Here is a 16,961-nt window from a genome sequence, read left to right on the forward strand (position 1 = left end):
CGAGAGGCAAGTCTACCAAATCAGGAATATCAGACTTGCGCATATCAAAGGATCTTCAATTCCCACCCCCAGACGTAGCTGCAGCTCCAGGAACGCCATCAGGTCCATCGACAGCCCCACCCGTCGCAGCAACCACGCGATCAACCTCGCCGCGACACTCGGGCATAGCGCTGCGCATCTCGCGGGCCAGCACGTCGCGGAAGCTCGCAAAGGCCTCGCGCTTCCCGCGCAGATCCTGATTCCCACGCTGGACAAGCTCGACAAACTCGCGCGTATAAATGTCCGGGTTGCGCGCCGAGTCGACGTAGTCGATGATCTCTGGTGGGAGCTGGATGCTGGCGAGTGAAGGATTGGAGGGGTCGGTGTTTGTCTCTGGTTGGTTTTCTTGCGTCGGCGGGAGTTGGGTATGTGTTGACAGGGTCGAGAGGGCGAGGGTTAGGTTTTTGCTGGACTGGATTAGTTTCAGGTGATATGTAAGGTTGGGGTGTAGTGATTTTGCTTGTCGGGGAGAAATTCGCTTTGATGGAGAACACTTGTGGACATAGAGGAATTGAGAGGGAAATCGATGCCCAGTGTGGCTGACGTACATCTTTCGCACAAGCTCCTGCTGTGTCTCTGGGCCCAGATAGCCGTGGACGGCAGATTGGATCTCGAATAAGTGCTGGATCACATCTTTAAGGTCATCTGCGTGAGGAATAAGCATGTGTATCCTCAGAGCTACCTGCTGCGTGTAACTCACCGTCGACCGTTTTCAAAGTCACTGGCGCCATGATCTGATAGATTGAAAGAGATCTCGGCCTATATTATAACTGAGAGTGAGGTTTCTCTTGCTCTTGCGGGGAGAAACAAAGGCGGTGTGGGGACAAATTTGAAGTATACAACCTTTATACATAACTAGTAAGATCGAGCGCGCTCTCAGCTACGATTACGGAAAATGAAGCTGGTGTCATATAAAGAGAAATTATGTAATGTCCAATATGTCACTGTCTATATATGCATAGCTCGTGGGAACTAATGTCATCCTCCGAGTTGCGCTCACACGAACACACGCTGAAACCGCATCAGGTGAAACAAACCAGACTTGTATCCTATACTTTACACTTCCCGCGTCCTCAAACTAGAAATTTTCGGGATTTTAATCTCTGTCTCCATCTCGAGTCCAGACAAGCTAGGGAAACGCTGGCTGAATTTGGCCTCCCAGTCCTCTCCAGGGCTTGCTGGAGTCTCTTTGGGAGAACCATGATCATGGCTAGTACCTGGACGCGAAGTGGTTGCACCAGCACGCAAATTCTTGGGCTTTGGTGGTGCAGCTGGTCGATTTGCGGGACGTTGCGTGGCTGGGTAACTGGTAGGGGGGACAGATTGCGGGAGACCAGCAGAGATATTGGGGCCATCTCGACGATCCGGGAGGGCCATTGAACCGTCACGAGGAGTGTAGATCGGGCCAGATGTGTGGGAAGCCGGCAGCTGGGTAGAAGTGACGGGGTTGATCTCACTCTGCTTTGCCTGCAAAGAAGAGGAAGTCTCCGTGAACCGTCCATACCCAGTAGCAGTCTTTGGAATGCTCGGTTTTTCGGCCTCTCCGAGCAATGACTGCACCTTATTCTGAATCGTGCGGGAACGAGGGCCATCGCCCATTAATCTTCCACCCCCGTCACCCATTTCAGCTACCCGGCGCCGGTACTCAGCCGCGGCATTGGCAACTCGTTTCTCCTCTTGGGAGAGCCGGCGGCGTTCCAGCTCCCGGCGCATCTCTGGAGAGATGTCATCCCGGTCCACGTCTTCCAAGGCAATTTCGTCATTTGGCGAAAGATCTTCATCGGTTGAATCCGAAACCCCAGTCAGACCATGACGAGGTGCATCTTCTGCCGATGGCGAGGAGGATTTTTCTTGGTTGCCTGCCTCGAATCGGCGAAATGCATCGCCAAATCGGCTAGCAAACAGGTTTTTGCCTCCTGAAAGAGACAAAGTAGACAGGCTACCGCGCTTATTGTGTTTGTGGCTACCACTAGAACGTTTCTCGCGCTTCCGGTTGCTCTCTTCTTCTTCCATCGCGCGTAGGTAATCGACATCAGAGGAAATAGTCCGATCATACTCACGATCCACTTCGGTACGCACTGACCGTAGTGGCGCGCCGCCCTCGTATTGCAGACGGGACATATCGAGCGACGACCGCGGGCTGTCAGAGTCACGGGGCAGATCATATCTCGGTCCCGAGTGAACTGACATCGGCCGAGCCTTTCCAATGGCGGATTTGGAACGTCCCACGGGATCTTTTACCTCTAATGTCGAGGGCCGTCTCAAGGCTTCCATCGAGGGGCGCGCGGAGTTAGGCTGACTTGATATACGGTCAGATGGCAGCACCGAACTTCCTTCCACAGCCACGCTTGACATCGGAGGGGACGGCGCCTTGTGCGGTCGTGCCACTCTTTGCTCCTCCTCGGTTGTAAATTGCTGGTTGGGAGATCGGTGTTCATTATCAGACGAAGGGAATCGATAGATTGGGCGACTGGACAGCTTTGGCTCCGGTAAACGAGGTGTTTCGATGGGTGAAGTCATGGTACCCGTCGACACCATCACGGGCCGCTGAGGAGTTGGCTGGTACAAGGGAACAGCCTGCGGCGCGGGAATTTCACGCAAATTAGGTGCTCGGGTAGGAGAAGCCTGAGACGATCGCTGATAGACTGGCTTAGGCGCACGTTCGGGCGAGACACGTCGGGCAAAAGCATCATCGGCTAGGGCGTTCGTGAGTCTTCGAGATAAATCCTCGTCCTCGGGCTTGGATTCTACTGTTGGCTCGAATTCAAACTTATCTCCTTTTTCATGCAAGATGTCGAACTGGTCCAATGAGGGGAATCGCTTTGACATTTCCTCCGCTGTCTTCTTTCGGGCTGCGCTCCCATCCAGGGCTGCAAATGGATCATTTGACGAACCTTCAGCAGCGGCTCGGTAGGGTGAAGCACTCAGTCTCTCAGATGTATGTTGGGACGACGGAGATTTTCCTGGTCGGCCACGCCGCATAGGCGCAATCTCTGGGATTATCTCGGTCTCCTGCATCGGAGGCGAAAATATTGCGCCAGCCGCAGGAACTTCCGTGGGTGTAGGCGGAAGCTCCTGGTACTTGCGCGCCTCCGAGACAGAGCGGTGGGAGTAGATCTAAACGATGGTCAATGTCAAGTTTGTACTACAAGAAGAGTAGGGAGACATACGTCTTTGATAGGAATTTCCTTTCCTTGCATTTTGCACACCTCGCGCACGACCTCGTAGATGTTGGGGCGATTGCGGGGATCTTCTTTCAACATTGAGCCTGTGCGGAGCTGTTAGCCATCGATGGTCGGTTATAGGCCAAATAGAAGTTCCAAGCTTACCAATGAACAGCTTTAGCCGACTCGAAAATGAAGGGTAGGATGGGTATTTGAAGGTCGCGTTGAGAATAGCCATCTGACCGACCTCTTCGAAGGGGGTTGTATAGTAGCATAGTTTGTACAAAAACACACCGAGTGCCCAGATATCACTCTTTTCGTCAATCGGTTGCTTTCGATAGACATCAATCATCTCTGGGCTTCGGTACTGCAGCGTCGTGTGCCGCTGCACATCATCTTCAATCAAGCGGCCCTCAGCGGCAGAAGTAGCAGCAGGGCGAGGGGGTGCCGATGACCCGAAATCACACAGTTTGTAAGTGGCAGAACTCCCCTTGCCCGAGATCAAAACGTTCTCGACTTTCAGATCACGATGGAGAAGAGGCGGTTTAAGATAATGCATACAAGCAACACCTTCAGCAACATCGGAGAAGATTTTGACAATCTCCGGCTCTGTCAAACGGTGTTGAAGCCGGGTGTTCATGAAGTCAATAAGACCACCACCCGCGCAGTACTCCATGACCAGGAACACCTCATATCCACCTCCGCGCAGCTGCGAGGCATGCGAATCAATATACTTCACAATGTGTCGGTGACCCTTGAGCTTCTTCATGGTTTCCACCTCAGTACGCATGTTGGCAAGAGCCGCCTTGTCGGGCACGGCCACCCGCTTCAGCACTGCGGTTTCGGACCCATTGACAGGCTGAGGCAATCGCACCACGTAGACATGAGCGAAACCACCTTCAGAGAGGTACTTCTCCACTACCACGCGATGGCTGCCGACTTGAATCTTGGTGCCCGGAAGCAAGGTCCCCGCAGGTGCTGCCACTGCGGCGACAGGATTATAGACGGGGAATTGACGTGACGTCGCGGAATGACCGTGGTGGGGCTGTGAGGACATGATACCGGGATGCCCTTCAAGGGCAGGTCGTAAATTGGTTCTAGGTAGCTAGCGACACGGCATAGAGAGTCAAACGGAGATTGGGGGGTTTCAAGGTTGGCGGAGATAGGTGCCTGGGAGGAGGAATAAAAGGACAAGTTGGCGGGGAGGTGGAGACACGGGGTAGTACCTGACTACCAGAAAATCACAAGAGGGATACAGCAGGATTTGAAGCTGAGGTGAGATAGAAAGAAGACGATCAACACCCCGATGGAGAGAGAGAGGGTATTGGAATCTCAAGTGGAAGGTCACCCAATCACCGGCTGCGGATCACGTTCTGCCGAGTCTTGTTCCTCGCCATCGAGTTGTCTTTCACATTATTCACTTCTCCTGGACTACATTCACTACGTTGTTCCACTACCAGACTAATATCCAGTGTTTATCATAGTCTAAGTGGGCCAGGATGACCCCTAAATGCCTCTCATGACTCCCAACGTCCTCTCCTGTCTGGTCATGGTCCCGCACCTCATGTCCCGATCATGGGACATCTATCATGGCGCTCTCCCAACACTTGTGGACGATGACCATGACATATAACTGCTACACTTTTTTTTCTCTGAATCATGAGCTCTCACCCCAATCTCGGTGTCTAATTTATACTCTCCACACTATCAGTTCTAATCCAGTGAACAAGCCTCAGTAGCTACGTCCTCCAACTCGAATGAATATTTAGACCCACTATGTTCAAACTATCTCCCCCAACCGCTTGACCGTAGGATCAACAATTCTAGCACTCCGCCCCCAGTGCTATATTCGGGGCCAAACCACTTGAGGGACATGCTTGGGCCGAATGTTCTCTGCACTGGCCGCCAGCTCGAGAGTCGAGATACGTAATTGTATAAAAGTACGCAGCAATGACAATCGCTTGTATAAACTATATGAAGCTCGCCTGACTGGATCTCCCAAAATGATGCGAACATGTATCTGAAGCACTCCGGCTCTTTGTAATAATAATACATACTGTGTAGTGTAGAGAAGAGGCTCAAGCTGTCTGAATGTGAATACGAATACGCCATGACCAAAGAGTAGGGAAATAATCGCAAATTGACGTAGAATTTATTGATATAGTAGCGTACGAGAGAATATACATATATCTTTGTATCTCAGTACTAGGCCTTCGCTTTCCTCCTGATACCAACGCCTTCCTACTTCATCTCTCAACAGTTGTAGACCAAGAAAGCGGAGAGCAAAGCGGTCAGAATTGCGGAGTAACGATAATCCCGAGAACTAAACCCTTGCCCAAAATAGTAAAATCAAAACAAAACAGCCGTACTTTTGCTATGTTAACAGGACTCTGAGCATTGATGCCTTTGCAGTTTTAAAAAACCTATTTAAAGACATATTTTTAAGGACGAATACTTGTGTAGTCATAGCTTTGAACAATTCCATTGCTGTATGCAAAATATTTCACTGTAATTGTTCTTGAATTCCATCCCTTGAGGCTGTTTCTGAGTTCGGATACATAGCCCTATGTAAAATCTCGTGGCCTCCCGAGGAATTCAACATAATTCGGATAGATAGGGAGCCGCATCAAGTAAGCTGGGCATAGCTCTTGTTCGTTTGCTCGTTCGCATTGTCAATTTTTGTTTTGATGTGATGGCCACGTCGAGTGATGCAGGAAGCGTTGGCGCCGATCCTTAGCTCCCACACTTCTCTCCAAACAGCCCGCCCCCAGTCAGACTTAGATTCTCCCGCACTTTCAACTTTTTACGTTGCGATTTGGATCTTGTTTGGATTGTGATCCTTGCTGTGTGTCTTCTTTTTGGATTGGCATCTGAGGACCCTCCAAAGCACTGAGTGCCTGAGGCCTCAGTGCGACACTTGTCAAATTAATATGACCTGGCAGTTGACTCTTAACCGCGAGAACTTGTCCATCTAGGATTGATCCGGCAGATCGACCCAGGTTGTAGTTGGTCCTTCGACTGACGCTGCGCTTCGCTGCACTACGTCGCATATATATTAACCCTATTGTCGCTCTGGGCTGATCCAACATGGACGAGGGTCCGCCACCACCGCCGCCGCCTCATGGCGAAAATCCCCATACTACTGAAGGCGAATACCGCAAATCCTCAGACCTCCCAGATGGCAACTACGACATCTTTATCATCCCACCTCACTCCGCTGGCTCGGGCTTTCTCTATCTTCCGTCGCTGCAGTGCAACCGAAACAGTTTCCTAGCGGGCGTCGCAAGCACACTTCTCGCATGTTTCGTTTGGTCATACATCTCCCCAATTGTGAAGGCATGGTATCTAGCCACGGTCGCTAGTGGCAATGGTACGGGTATGGCGGTAATTGCGGTTGGGGTGGGTGTCGCTGGATGGCTTTTTGGCTCCGCTCAGTCCAGCAGCTCGGGAAACGATAAAGGCAATGGCGGTGCTCGAGGTGGCCGGTTCGGGTTTGGTGGCTTCGGTGGCGGCTCTGGGGGCCCTGGAGGCCCTAGGAACGCCGGTCCAAACACCAACCAACAGTCGTCCGGTGCTAACTATGGTGGTAACGGGGCGGGTCAGCAAAGACGACAGGGAGAAAACTTTGGTGGAGGACAAAACTACGGCAATCAATATTCCGGTAATCAACATGGCTCTGGTCCTCCTCCAAACTCTGATAATAACAAACGTGAAAAGGAGGAGGCTGAAAGACGCGCTAAAGAAGAGCGGGCCAAGGAGGAGCGGGCTAAGGAGGAGCGGGCTAAGGAGGAGCGGGCTAAGGCGGAGCGTGCCAGGGAGGAGCGGGCGAGGGAAGAGCGCGCTAGGGAAGAGCGCGCTAAGGCGGAGCGTGCTAAGGCGGAACGCGCTAGGGAGGAGCGTGCTAGGGAGGAGCGTGCTAAGGCAGAGCGAGCTAAGGAAGAGCGTGCTAGAGAAGAGCGGGCTAAAGAGGAGCGTGCTAGAGAAGAGCGGGCTAAAGAGGAGCGTGCCAAGGCGGAGCGAGCTAAGGAGGAACGTGCTAGAGAAGAGCGAGCTAGAGAGGAGCGCGCTAAGGAGGAGCGCGCCAGAGAGGAACGTGCTAGGGAGGAGCGTGCTAAAGAAGAGCGGGCTAGGGAACGGGCCAAAGAAGAAGCCGAACGGGAGCGAGCAAGAGAAGAAACGAGGCGCAAAGAGGAGATACGCCGAAAGATGGAGGAGTTTAAGCGCAAGCGTGATGCAGAGGCCAAAGAGAAAGAGAAGCAGCGTGAGCGCGAAGCATTGGAGAAAGAATTAAAGGAACGCCGTGAGCAGCTCGAAAGAGAGATGGCCGCTGCAAGGGCAGCTGCAGAGAAAGAGACACGCGATCGACTGGAGAAGGAAGCTGCAGAGGCCCGGGAGAGACAGGCAAAGGCCGAAGCTGAGTTGAAAGCCAAAGCCGAAAGGCTGGAAGCTGAAGCCAAAGAGAAGGCTGCCAAAGAAGCTGCTGAGAAAGAAGCCGCCGCAAAGGCCAAAGCCCAGCAAGAAGCCATGGCTAGATTTGCGGCGCTTAAGGAAGCAGCAAGCAAGAAATATGCCGAGAAGAAGGCGCAAGACGCAAAGAACGAGGCCGCCGCCAAATCACCGCCGCCCAAGCCAGCCAGTACTGGCAATGCGCCTCGCACGCCTTCTCCCAAGAAACCAGCACCCTCTTCAACCACCAAAACCGCCAACGACGATGATGCGTATTCTTTTCGCCCCTACGACCGACCAAGACGACCATATGCGGCTGGCACTTCGGTATCCTCCGAGTCTTCATATACACCTTCTCACTCAACTGCGCGCACAACACCTCCCCCCTCACATCGCAGTACATATTCCACCAAGGATCCAGATAAGATTGTGATCCAAGGTGTCTACGCCTTCAACAATGCCTTTATGAAGACCCCAGTGGCGCAACTTGTCTCAGGCCAGGGTATGATCACAGATGGGCTAGTGCTGCGCATCACAACCGAAGGTCTCTTCATCGACGATGACCTACGCGGCATCGGTCAGCGTGAGTGGGACGTCAAGGCGTGGACCCTCAAGCTGGCGGAGGTGTGGTGTCCACAGGTAAACGCGACTCCATCTGGCAAAAATGCCACCGGCAGCCCTTTCTCTTTCCGCCGAGGGAACAACGTTCCTACCAACGAAGAATCAGAGGCCTTTCTCAGTAACTTGCTTAAAGTATGCAAGAATACTTGCCGTCTAGCTTCGCCCAGTGCGTACTTTGCTCGCAGCACTACTGCTAGTCATGATGGCGGCCCTGTTCACCCGCCCCAGGCGGGGTCTCGTGGTTTGCACGTTCTCCGCGCTAGTGTCCGTGACCAAGAAGGCAAAAAGTATGTCTTTGTGTTGCAAGATACTGAGGCCTGGAAGGTCGCCATCGGTCTCCAGCGGCTCCGGGCTGGTGCTTTGGTTCGCGCGCTGGGTGTCTCTGCTCTGCCGGTCCCTGAATGCAAAACTATGCTCAGTGCCCTCGGTTATGTTTGATTGAAGACCTGTTATGCCAGCGTCCTTGTTATTTTTCTTGCATCTTCTTTATATTCTTTGTTTATCTCTATATGGCCCTTATTGTGTTCGATTCGACTTAACCGACATCACTCATTAGCGGCGAAGTTTGCGATATGCTCTTCTGTCCGGTATATTCATTCGCTATTCTTGTCTTTCCCCCCCCTTTTTTTGGAGATTCCCCTGATTTATTTGTTTTATATTTACTAGTACAGTTGTTTAGCATGTTGAGAAGAAGTACATATCACAGAACATTACAATTGCTTATATTTTTATCATGAACACATAGCATTACCAACCCTTTCATAAGACAGATGCGCAATGAGAGAGCTCTATCCTTCCACTTCAGAGAGCCGGACGAATGGGGCAGATATAGTATATTCAGATATCAGCGCAATCCATCCTAAGATACCTCTAATAAAGATAGTTCGAACCCAAGCTCTTGCCACCCTCTCTTTGACCTAAGGTTGACTCTCAAGGTCCTTTTGTACTTCGCCAGACCCATTCCACGTATCTAACATACACAGCATCTCTACCTAACGAGCCCTCGCCGAGTCCTGGCTGTAAGGATCGATCCAGGTCAGCTTTCTCCTCGTCCAAGGGTGATGTTGAATTGAAATATCCCGTATTAGAACTTATACGCGATTCCAGACTCAATGCATACATTTCAATGGTCCAGAATTGGCATTTTGCAATGGAAACGTCACTGCTGGTTAGCGTTCGCTCACCTCCGGTCAAGTGCCGTCTTTGTTGGGGAATCGATAATTTTGTACGCTTGCCTTGATTGTTCTTCAAACTTGATATCATAGGCTAATCAATGTAAAACTGCTGTGACAAGTGAAGAGAAACATAGACCGAGTATGCCAGTTCGAATCTCGTATGCGAGATCTACTAAATATATGTAGGCATTAGAGGGAACAGTCCTCATGAAGCTACGGAGTAATAAGAGAATGAATCATATCTGAGAGAAATCTTTGTTCTGTGAGTCTCATGCAGGTGTATACGACGCATATCCTTTTGCCTATATGTAAACAAAAGCGGTAACTCCACAAAGTGGATCGAAAGCCAAAACATGCGAAGCTAATCTCTAATTCATAAGTCAAAATCAAAGTCAAGAGCAAAAACCCAAGAGAGAAATAAGATACTAAACAAACGCCGAGAATGGTTGATCGGATGTAGAGCTTGTAGGTCTTCCGTACACATGGATTTCAAAAACCATCGTCCATAAATGCACTTTTCTCGTATATTCATTCCATGTTGCAGCACTCCTGTACAAAATCCTCTGAAAGCAGCCACAAGGGTGAAAGAGGAAAAGTGGCAAAGAAAAGAATAGACTGAAGAAAACAATTTTCAGATCTATCACATCGGGAATCATATGGCGTCTCCGCAGAAATACGGTAAAAAAAAAATCGTGACATGGCAGTGAACAAAAAAAAAGTGCAACCCCAATATCCAACAAATCAATATGTAAGATATTGAGGTGCACTGCAACTCCAACTCCGGTTAAAGGCGTGCGAATTCCGGTCTTGGGGTTTCGTCATCTTGAGACGAAAGAAGAAAAAAAATCAGTCGTGGTATCGAGTGAATAAAATGGGTTGGATGGCTTCATCTAGAAATGGCCGCCGTTCATCATGTTGCGAAGCATTTCGGGATCGATTTGGACACCGCCGCCGCTGAAACCACCACCGCCGGGGAAACCGCCGCCGAAAGCATCGCCGCCGCCGCCAAAGCCACCACCGCCGAAGCCGCCGCCAAAGCCGGGGTGGAAACCGCCATGGAAACCGCCGCCGTGGAAATCAGCTGGATCCCTCAGATCGTCTCCATTATCGAAAGCAGCGCGTTTCCTGGAAACAAAATTAGCTTTGTGTCGAGTGTTCAAAGTTGTGGCGGACTTACTGAGGATCAATCAAATTCTCATAGGCTTCACCAATTTCCTTGAACTTCTCATCACCCGCTGCACCGTCGCGGTTCTTATCTGGGTGGTATACAATAGCCAACTTGCGGTAGGCCTTCTTGATCTCCTGATCGCTGGCATCCTTGCCGATTCCCAAAATCTTATAGTAGTCCTTGCGTTGGGACTTCTTCAGCTCGAATTCAGCTTCGCGAATCTCCTCCGCAATGCCGCTCTCGCTGGGGTTGTTCTCAGCAACGCTCTTATAATCACGAATAGCCTCCTCCCAGTTACCGGCCTTACCATAGGCCTTGGCACGGTATTTCATAGCCTTGATATAGCCGGGGTCAAGACGGAGAGCTTCAGTGCAGTCTTCAATGGCAGCGTCATACTCTTTCAAGTTGATATAAGCCTGAGAACGGTTACCCAGAATCTTGGCGTTCATATCCTTGTTGGAGGGGTCAACCTCGAGAGCCTGGGCCCAAAGATCGATTGCACGACGGTAATCCTTGGCCTTGTAGGCGGAGTTTCCTTCCTCTTTTGTGCGAGACAGCTTCTGCACAATACGCAGCAGCTTGATGGCCGGCTTCATGTCTGGGTCCAGCCCGAGGCAAATCTTCAGAAGCTTCTGCGCCTGTTCAGTCTCACCGAGGGCATAGAAGGCACGGGCACGGATCATCATCGCCTCCGCGTCCTGATTGTTCTCTCGCAGCAAGCTAATCGCAATGTCCTGCGCCTTGCCTAGCGAGTTGATGTTGTTCAGCTTCAGGTGGGCCTCGGCGGCCAAAAGTGTCCACTTGCGGGGCTCCCTGACACCTTGTCCGAGCCCTTGTCGTGCCTGGTCTAGACAATAGATCACCATTGACAGACCCCGGTCTTCTGCTATAATCTCTTCAGCTTGCGTAACGAAGCGCAGCATCTTTTCTGCGGCTGCCCGGTCGGTGGCGGTGGCTGGTGGTTGGATACGTGACAGTACCTCTAGGGCCTCTGCGGGTCGGCCCAAGCTCGTCAGAATCTTGGCCCATCGGTGCATGATCTTTGGGTTGTTAGGATCGAGCTCGTTAGAGCGCTCAACATCCTCAAGCGCATTCACAAATTGTTTAGCGGACATGTAGGCCGCCGCTCGGTTAGAGAGATAGGCCGATGACTTGGGATTAATCTCGATGGCTGCAGTAGACATAAAATCATCAGCGACCCCGCTCATTCAAGGCTATATCATGAGACCCGGCGTCTCTGTGAGATAAGAAAGTGCATACCCTTGGTGTACTCCTCGATCGCTCGTCGATAATTGCCATCCTTAAAAAACTTGTTTCCGGCCAGCTTGAAGGAGTCAGCCTCGTCGGCAGAAGCTGAGTTCGGCTGGTGCGGTGGCGGGGTCGGACTTCGCTCCTCAGTGCCATTCACGCCATTCTTCTGAGGTTCCTGGGAATCAATATCCATTGAGCTCCGCTGCTCTTCGTTGAGGGCTGCCATAGCGGACAATCGTCGATGTAGTTCGTCGGGTGGGAGATTGAGTGGGTGTATGTCCTGGTCACGCGAAGACCGGGCAAACTTGAAATTGGCGGTCGGTCCGGAATTGGATGATGACCGGCTGTGAGAAAAATAGGATTGTTTGGAAGGTTTGGCAGGTTTGGAGGGTTTGGTGGGGGAGGAGGATTTGGAGGGAGATTTGGTAGATGACTTAGTTGGGGATTTGGAGGGCGACTTCGGAGACGGAGACGTGCGCGAAGCGGAGAAGGAAGATCGGGTTGAACGTATATCAGGTTTGTTCTTCTCGGTCTTCTCCTTGTCCTTGTCCTTTTTGAAGATGTGGGCGAGTTGGACCATTGGGGGTGGGGAGGGAGTTTTTTTTTTTTTTCTTCTAATCGAAGGCGGTAGAATCGGGGAGATTCCAAGGGTGTGTGAGCCACGGATGGGGGGGATGGAATATCAAATTGAACTTTCGCAACGTTTTTGCTTCAACTTTGGACTTGAGAAAGCTCTTCAATTCAAGTCTGAGCCATACCTGTTTCAATCTTTGATCCCTGTCATATTAATCTCAGAAAAGAATCGGAATGTTGATTGCGGATTGGGGTAGTAGCCTTAATGCTTTAATGCCAGAGTGAAAACTAGACTGAGAAAGTCGTCGGGCATGTCCTCTTATAATATATATATATTTTTTTCTATTATTCTATCATACGTCCCATCTTTGCTACTGGCTGGCAAATAATCCAGAGGCTGGAGAGCTGCTGGTCTGTGTTAGCGCGCAAAAGAATTGGAGCAATGGAGTCACCCAGTCCTCAACCGGGATGATACCCAGCCGCGAGGGGGAGGGAAAAACAAGTCCAAGTGATTCGAGAATCTTCCTTCTTCTTATTATCATCCTTCGATCCTATCACCCCCTCAACAGAATCTGCAGGGGTGGTTAGCGAGGCTGTCGATAACTCGCGGTGGAGCAGTGGATCCAATATGCAGTTTGCTAGTTTTCTACGCTGACGGGTGACAGACATACAGAAGCGCCGTGACTGGCGTCTCGGAGAGGGGAATCCCTGCACTTTGTCTGGATATTACTCACACCAATCTCGCTGAGCCCAATCCAGCTATATCTCGGCTCTCTACTCCGTATGCGGGGATATACGGGTATACTTATACGTATCGAGTGCGAAGTCTTGGCTCCATTAGGACTTGTCTAATACGCATACAAACGTCTTTTATGGGCGAAACATAGGTGAAACACTGGTCTTGCAGTGTCGAGATATCAACATAAGTGAATCTGACTTACAGACATCTGACCTACAGATAGGAGCTGAAAAATAAGTACTATAAGGAAGTCTACATAGTGTACTAAAGCTCAAAAAGAGCTATAAAGAATTCGCAAAAAAAATGATTGGAGAGTGACAGAGGTATAATAGCAGAATGACAAATTCCTTTGATAACTCCAGGACTATTCCATAAGGTACATATGTATGCCCTCTCTTGGAGCTACTATATCACGCTGTTGTTATAGGGCCCTAGCTCCTCACGGAATTTCCGCTAATCATTTCGTTTTCGAGTGAAGTTTACAAAAGATCGTTTACACTATCACATAAGCAAAGCAATATTGAGGGTAACCTACAGGAAATAAATTCGATATTGCAATTGATAGTGGAGATGGGCCCATTGACCCCCTGTTTCGTTGCCGGCATCTCCGCCATTTGATCTAAAAGCCAATATTAAGAAGGACCAATAACAGACGAGCTTGAAAAGAATTTTATATTCCTATCACACATTTCTCACATGACCATCTCTCTACTCCGTAGTATTGGCAATATAGTTAATATCTCTCCATAGTGCTACGGCTAGACAGCCCATTACTGACGCCCAAAAATCACCTCCCGGTTAAGAAGAACGATTCCACCATAGACCAATTCGAGCCACCTATTCGCATCGGCGGCGGCGCGACGCAAGACTGAGGCCATATCAGTAGTGCTAATTGGGATCGGGAGAGAGATACAAATTTTTCCTCGGTTATGCTCTGCCGATGCGCTCACGAGGGCTCGCCCGATTCGCAAGTTATGAACCACATACCTCATGATATCTTCGTCGGAATGGGTATGTTCCATATCTTGAGGAAGAATCACGCTGGCCCAGTGAGCACTGTCGTTTTCTGGATCTCTCAAGAGACCTTCGTTGAGCGAGGTTTCGTCGTCAATCCCCTCTAACCCTTCCAAGCCCTCCAAATACTCGGGGGGTATGATGAATACACTGTACTATCCCATGTTTGCTGAAATGGGTTAGTCGATTGAATGGGACTTGAGGGAACTTGGGCTTTGTTTGTGAAGCTGTCTTAGAAACTCTATTTTGTCACTGTGATGGATTCTTTTCTAGCTAACAAGCCTGAGATGAGGTCTCTTATATAGCGAATATCTAGATACAATGGAATTCAGATATAGGTGGAACAAAGTCTTTTTGTTGTTGGAATAGACTTGTATTGTCTTTGATTTAGTCTACACGGCCCCGGGCTGAGTCTATGTCTACATGAAACCTTCGCTTGATTCCTCGACAAAGGATATAAAGCCATCATGTGTTCTTTGTTCTAATATAACCAACCAATGAAATATCTGGCTAAGATGGGGAAGCTTCTGATACCCAATCTCTATCCTACAATATTTAATTCGGTCTTTGTACGCTTAATTCATGTATTTTATCAGAATATTTCGCTTTGCATCCACTATCAAAGGTAGCCCCGTCAGCATGCATATAGCAGTGGGCAAAAGAGGTAAACTCCCGATAAACGCTCGATGTATAGGATAACGAGGTGAAGCTCCGAAAGATATAGATATCACTGTCACTGTCCTTCTACTTGATAATCTTGTGACCGAGGATACAAAAGAATTGCTTATACTGTGGAGTCAAGGGGGGTTGGATGACTTCGTCTAGAACAAAAAGCTGTCGTAGCGGGAGGATATAGTAGAGGTTTCTTTTGGGATGGGTCCTTTATGCTCTCAGAACAGACGAGTGGAAAAGATACAAAATTTGTGGAATATAGCTTTATAATCTGAAATCACGATACCCTTTACGCTATTGAGATAAATTAGCCAACCCAAGAGCTGAACAATCTGGGATCAAACCCGATAGATGCGGTCACCCCTTGCTCTACAAGCGGTGCTCGGGTTCTTCTACATGGTTCAAAAGGGAAGTCAGAACTGCATTGTCCAATGCCTATCTATATCATGTGAGTCAAGCGCCGAGCCAATATATTCCCATGACATATCAGAAAAGCCATAACGCTAACCAAGCAGAGTGGTACCACACCCAATCACATCCAATTCCGCCGATCCTCATGCATCCTTCGAGTAGCTGCAACCCAGCTGGACACCCTATCTTCTCTTGTGTCATGTGGTTGACCAAAGCTATGTCTATCAAACGGCGGGGGCTGACCCAGCAAATTCTCCTGCCAAAGGCGATTATCTAAATCGATGTGCTCATCAAGCCGTTGAATGACATCCTGCCACGGTGTAATTGGTGAAACGGGCGAAATTGGTGAGCCCACCGATCGGGAAGACGCCGTATCATCTTGAGCCCGAGAATCATGTGTATGGGGAATATATATCTCTCCAACAATCCATTTCTTTTCATCTTCTAGCCAAGTGAGAGGCACAAAGCTCCGTGGTCGTACGGGAGGATTTGTAATGTGTTTTCTGCGTGGGGTCACCTGGCGTTCATATTGCGGGTCGCCGTTAGGAGACAGTTCATCCGGTTGATCGCGTATGCGTCTACGGGCCGAAGCCCGCCTTAGTCTGCCACCAACTGCAGAGCGGTTGTGTGACCAGTCATATAATCTGGTACAATTCGGTGTTGGCGAGATAGCGTCCGTTGAAGTGGGACTCGGTGGCAGAGGTTTTGCAAGCAAATATTGAATGGATGCACGCGAGTGTTTATGAACACGAGGAGTCATCGTATCTGGTGGAACAATGAATTTTGGATTAACCATCGGCGCGCCCTCGAGGGATGAAAGATCCATGAGAGGATAGTCGAGTTCGGAGTATGGTTTGGGAGGTTCGGAAGCTCGTCGCTGAAATGGACAGAAACCCATCGCGCGGTGCAATAAGGATTTTGACAAGTAGGTCATAGGTATATCATATAGCTTAGTATACTATCTTTAGATATGAACTATGTGTGCTCTGGGAGGATTCAATAGTGGGCCATCACGGAAGGCTCGTATCCCAAGCTAGAATATATTAGAACGTGGCATCAAGGGCTCCTTCCTAGGGCGGATAAGTCTATAAAGGCATCCAATTTTTCCCAGAGAAGGGGAATATACACGCTGTGCAGGGTATACACAAAGAGGGAGCTAATCAAAGCCAGATTCATAGGCAGTGTAATAGCAAGGATGCTCTTAGAGCTAAAAAAACAAAAACAAAAACACTGATAATATTTCATTGTTCTTACCTGTCTATCAGGCATTTAGGAGTCATCATAGAAAATCAATTATCCCAAAGCAAAATTATACCGTTCCCTTTCGGGACAATGGTCATGGAGTCCCACAAGTACAAAACAAAGAATATCAAGGGCAAGCCATCATAGTCCCAAAATTGATTAACTGCTCAGGATAAAACTTGGGGTCCAAATTTATCTACGCAACGTTACGCATTTTCTCATTTTCACAGGTTTGTTCGGGCTTTCTAGTTGAAGTAGGCCCTTCACGAAGGCCAAGTCTACCGAGGTACTCCTTAGACTGCAATAAGAAATGGCCGTAGCTCACAAATCCCCATATTCAGGGCTCGGGTACGATATGTGTTGAGGCCTGAGAATAGTGGGTATCAACACTGCTTTGATTCATTTCTTCCTTCCTTTGCCCGAAGTGTCCGAGTGGCACTAAAGAA

General features: G+C 49.5%; 6 protein-coding genes across 6 annotated transcripts; 2 read left to right on the forward strand and 4 right to left on the reverse strand.

Annotated features, from left to right (window-relative positions):
• Positions 1-55: 55 nt before the first annotated feature.
• nut2 (mediator complex subunit NUT2) lies at positions 56-770 on the reverse strand (the record flags this gene model as incomplete). The annotated part of the gene is made up of 3 exons (XM_057254625.1): positions 56-446; positions 588-684; positions 740-770. The coding sequence occupies 3 exons, from the start codon at positions 768-770 to the stop codon at positions 56-58; spliced, it is 519 nt and encodes a 172-aa protein (XP_057108487.1).
• A 325-nt stretch (positions 771-1,095) lies between these two features.
• N7479_006932 (putative serine/threonine protein kinase) lies at positions 1,096-4,260 on the reverse strand (the record flags this gene model as incomplete). Its single annotated transcript, XM_057254626.1, has 3 exons — positions 1,096-3,156; positions 3,210-3,307; positions 3,369-4,260. The coding sequence occupies 3 exons, from the start codon at positions 4,258-4,260 to the stop codon at positions 1,096-1,098; spliced, it is 3,051 nt and encodes a 1,016-aa protein (XP_057108488.1).
• A 2,030-nt stretch (positions 4,261-6,290) lies between these two features.
• N7479_006933 (uncharacterized protein) lies at positions 6,291-8,708 on the forward strand (the record flags this gene model as incomplete). The annotated part of the gene is made up of 1 exon (XM_057254627.1): positions 6,291-8,708. One exon carries the CDS (start codon positions 6,291-6,293, stop codon positions 8,706-8,708), a length of 2,418 nt encoding a protein of 805 aa, XP_057108489.1.
• A 1,627-nt stretch (positions 8,709-10,335) lies between these two features.
• On the reverse strand, positions 10,336-12,444 carry N7479_006934 (DnaJ and TPR domain protein; the record flags this gene model as incomplete). Its single annotated transcript, XM_057254628.1, has 3 exons — positions 10,336-10,570; positions 10,623-11,784; positions 11,874-12,444. The coding sequence occupies 3 exons, from the start codon at positions 12,442-12,444 to the stop codon at positions 10,336-10,338; spliced, it is 1,968 nt and encodes a 655-aa protein (XP_057108490.1).
• A 1,661-nt stretch (positions 12,445-14,105) lies between these two features.
• On the forward strand, positions 14,106-14,297 carry N7479_006935 (uncharacterized protein; the record flags this gene model as incomplete). The annotated part of the gene is made up of 1 exon (XM_057254629.1): positions 14,106-14,297. The coding sequence occupies one exon, from the start codon at positions 14,106-14,108 to the stop codon at positions 14,295-14,297; it is 192 nt and encodes a 63-aa protein (XP_057108491.1).
• A 1,097-nt stretch (positions 14,298-15,394) lies between these two features.
• Positions 15,395-16,171, reverse strand: N7479_006936 (uncharacterized protein; the record flags this gene model as incomplete). The annotated part of the gene is made up of 1 exon (XM_057254630.1): positions 15,395-16,171. The coding sequence occupies one exon, from the start codon at positions 16,169-16,171 to the stop codon at positions 15,395-15,397; it is 777 nt and encodes a 258-aa protein (XP_057108492.1).
• Positions 16,172-16,961: the final 790 nt, after the last annotated feature.

Source organism: Penicillium vulpinum (assembly GCF_028829585.1).
Source record: "Penicillium vulpinum strain IBT 29486 chromosome Unknown utg000003l_segment0_segment0, whole genome shotgun sequence".
NCBI lineage: Eukaryota > Fungi > Ascomycota > Eurotiomycetes > Eurotiales > Aspergillaceae > Penicillium > Penicillium vulpinum.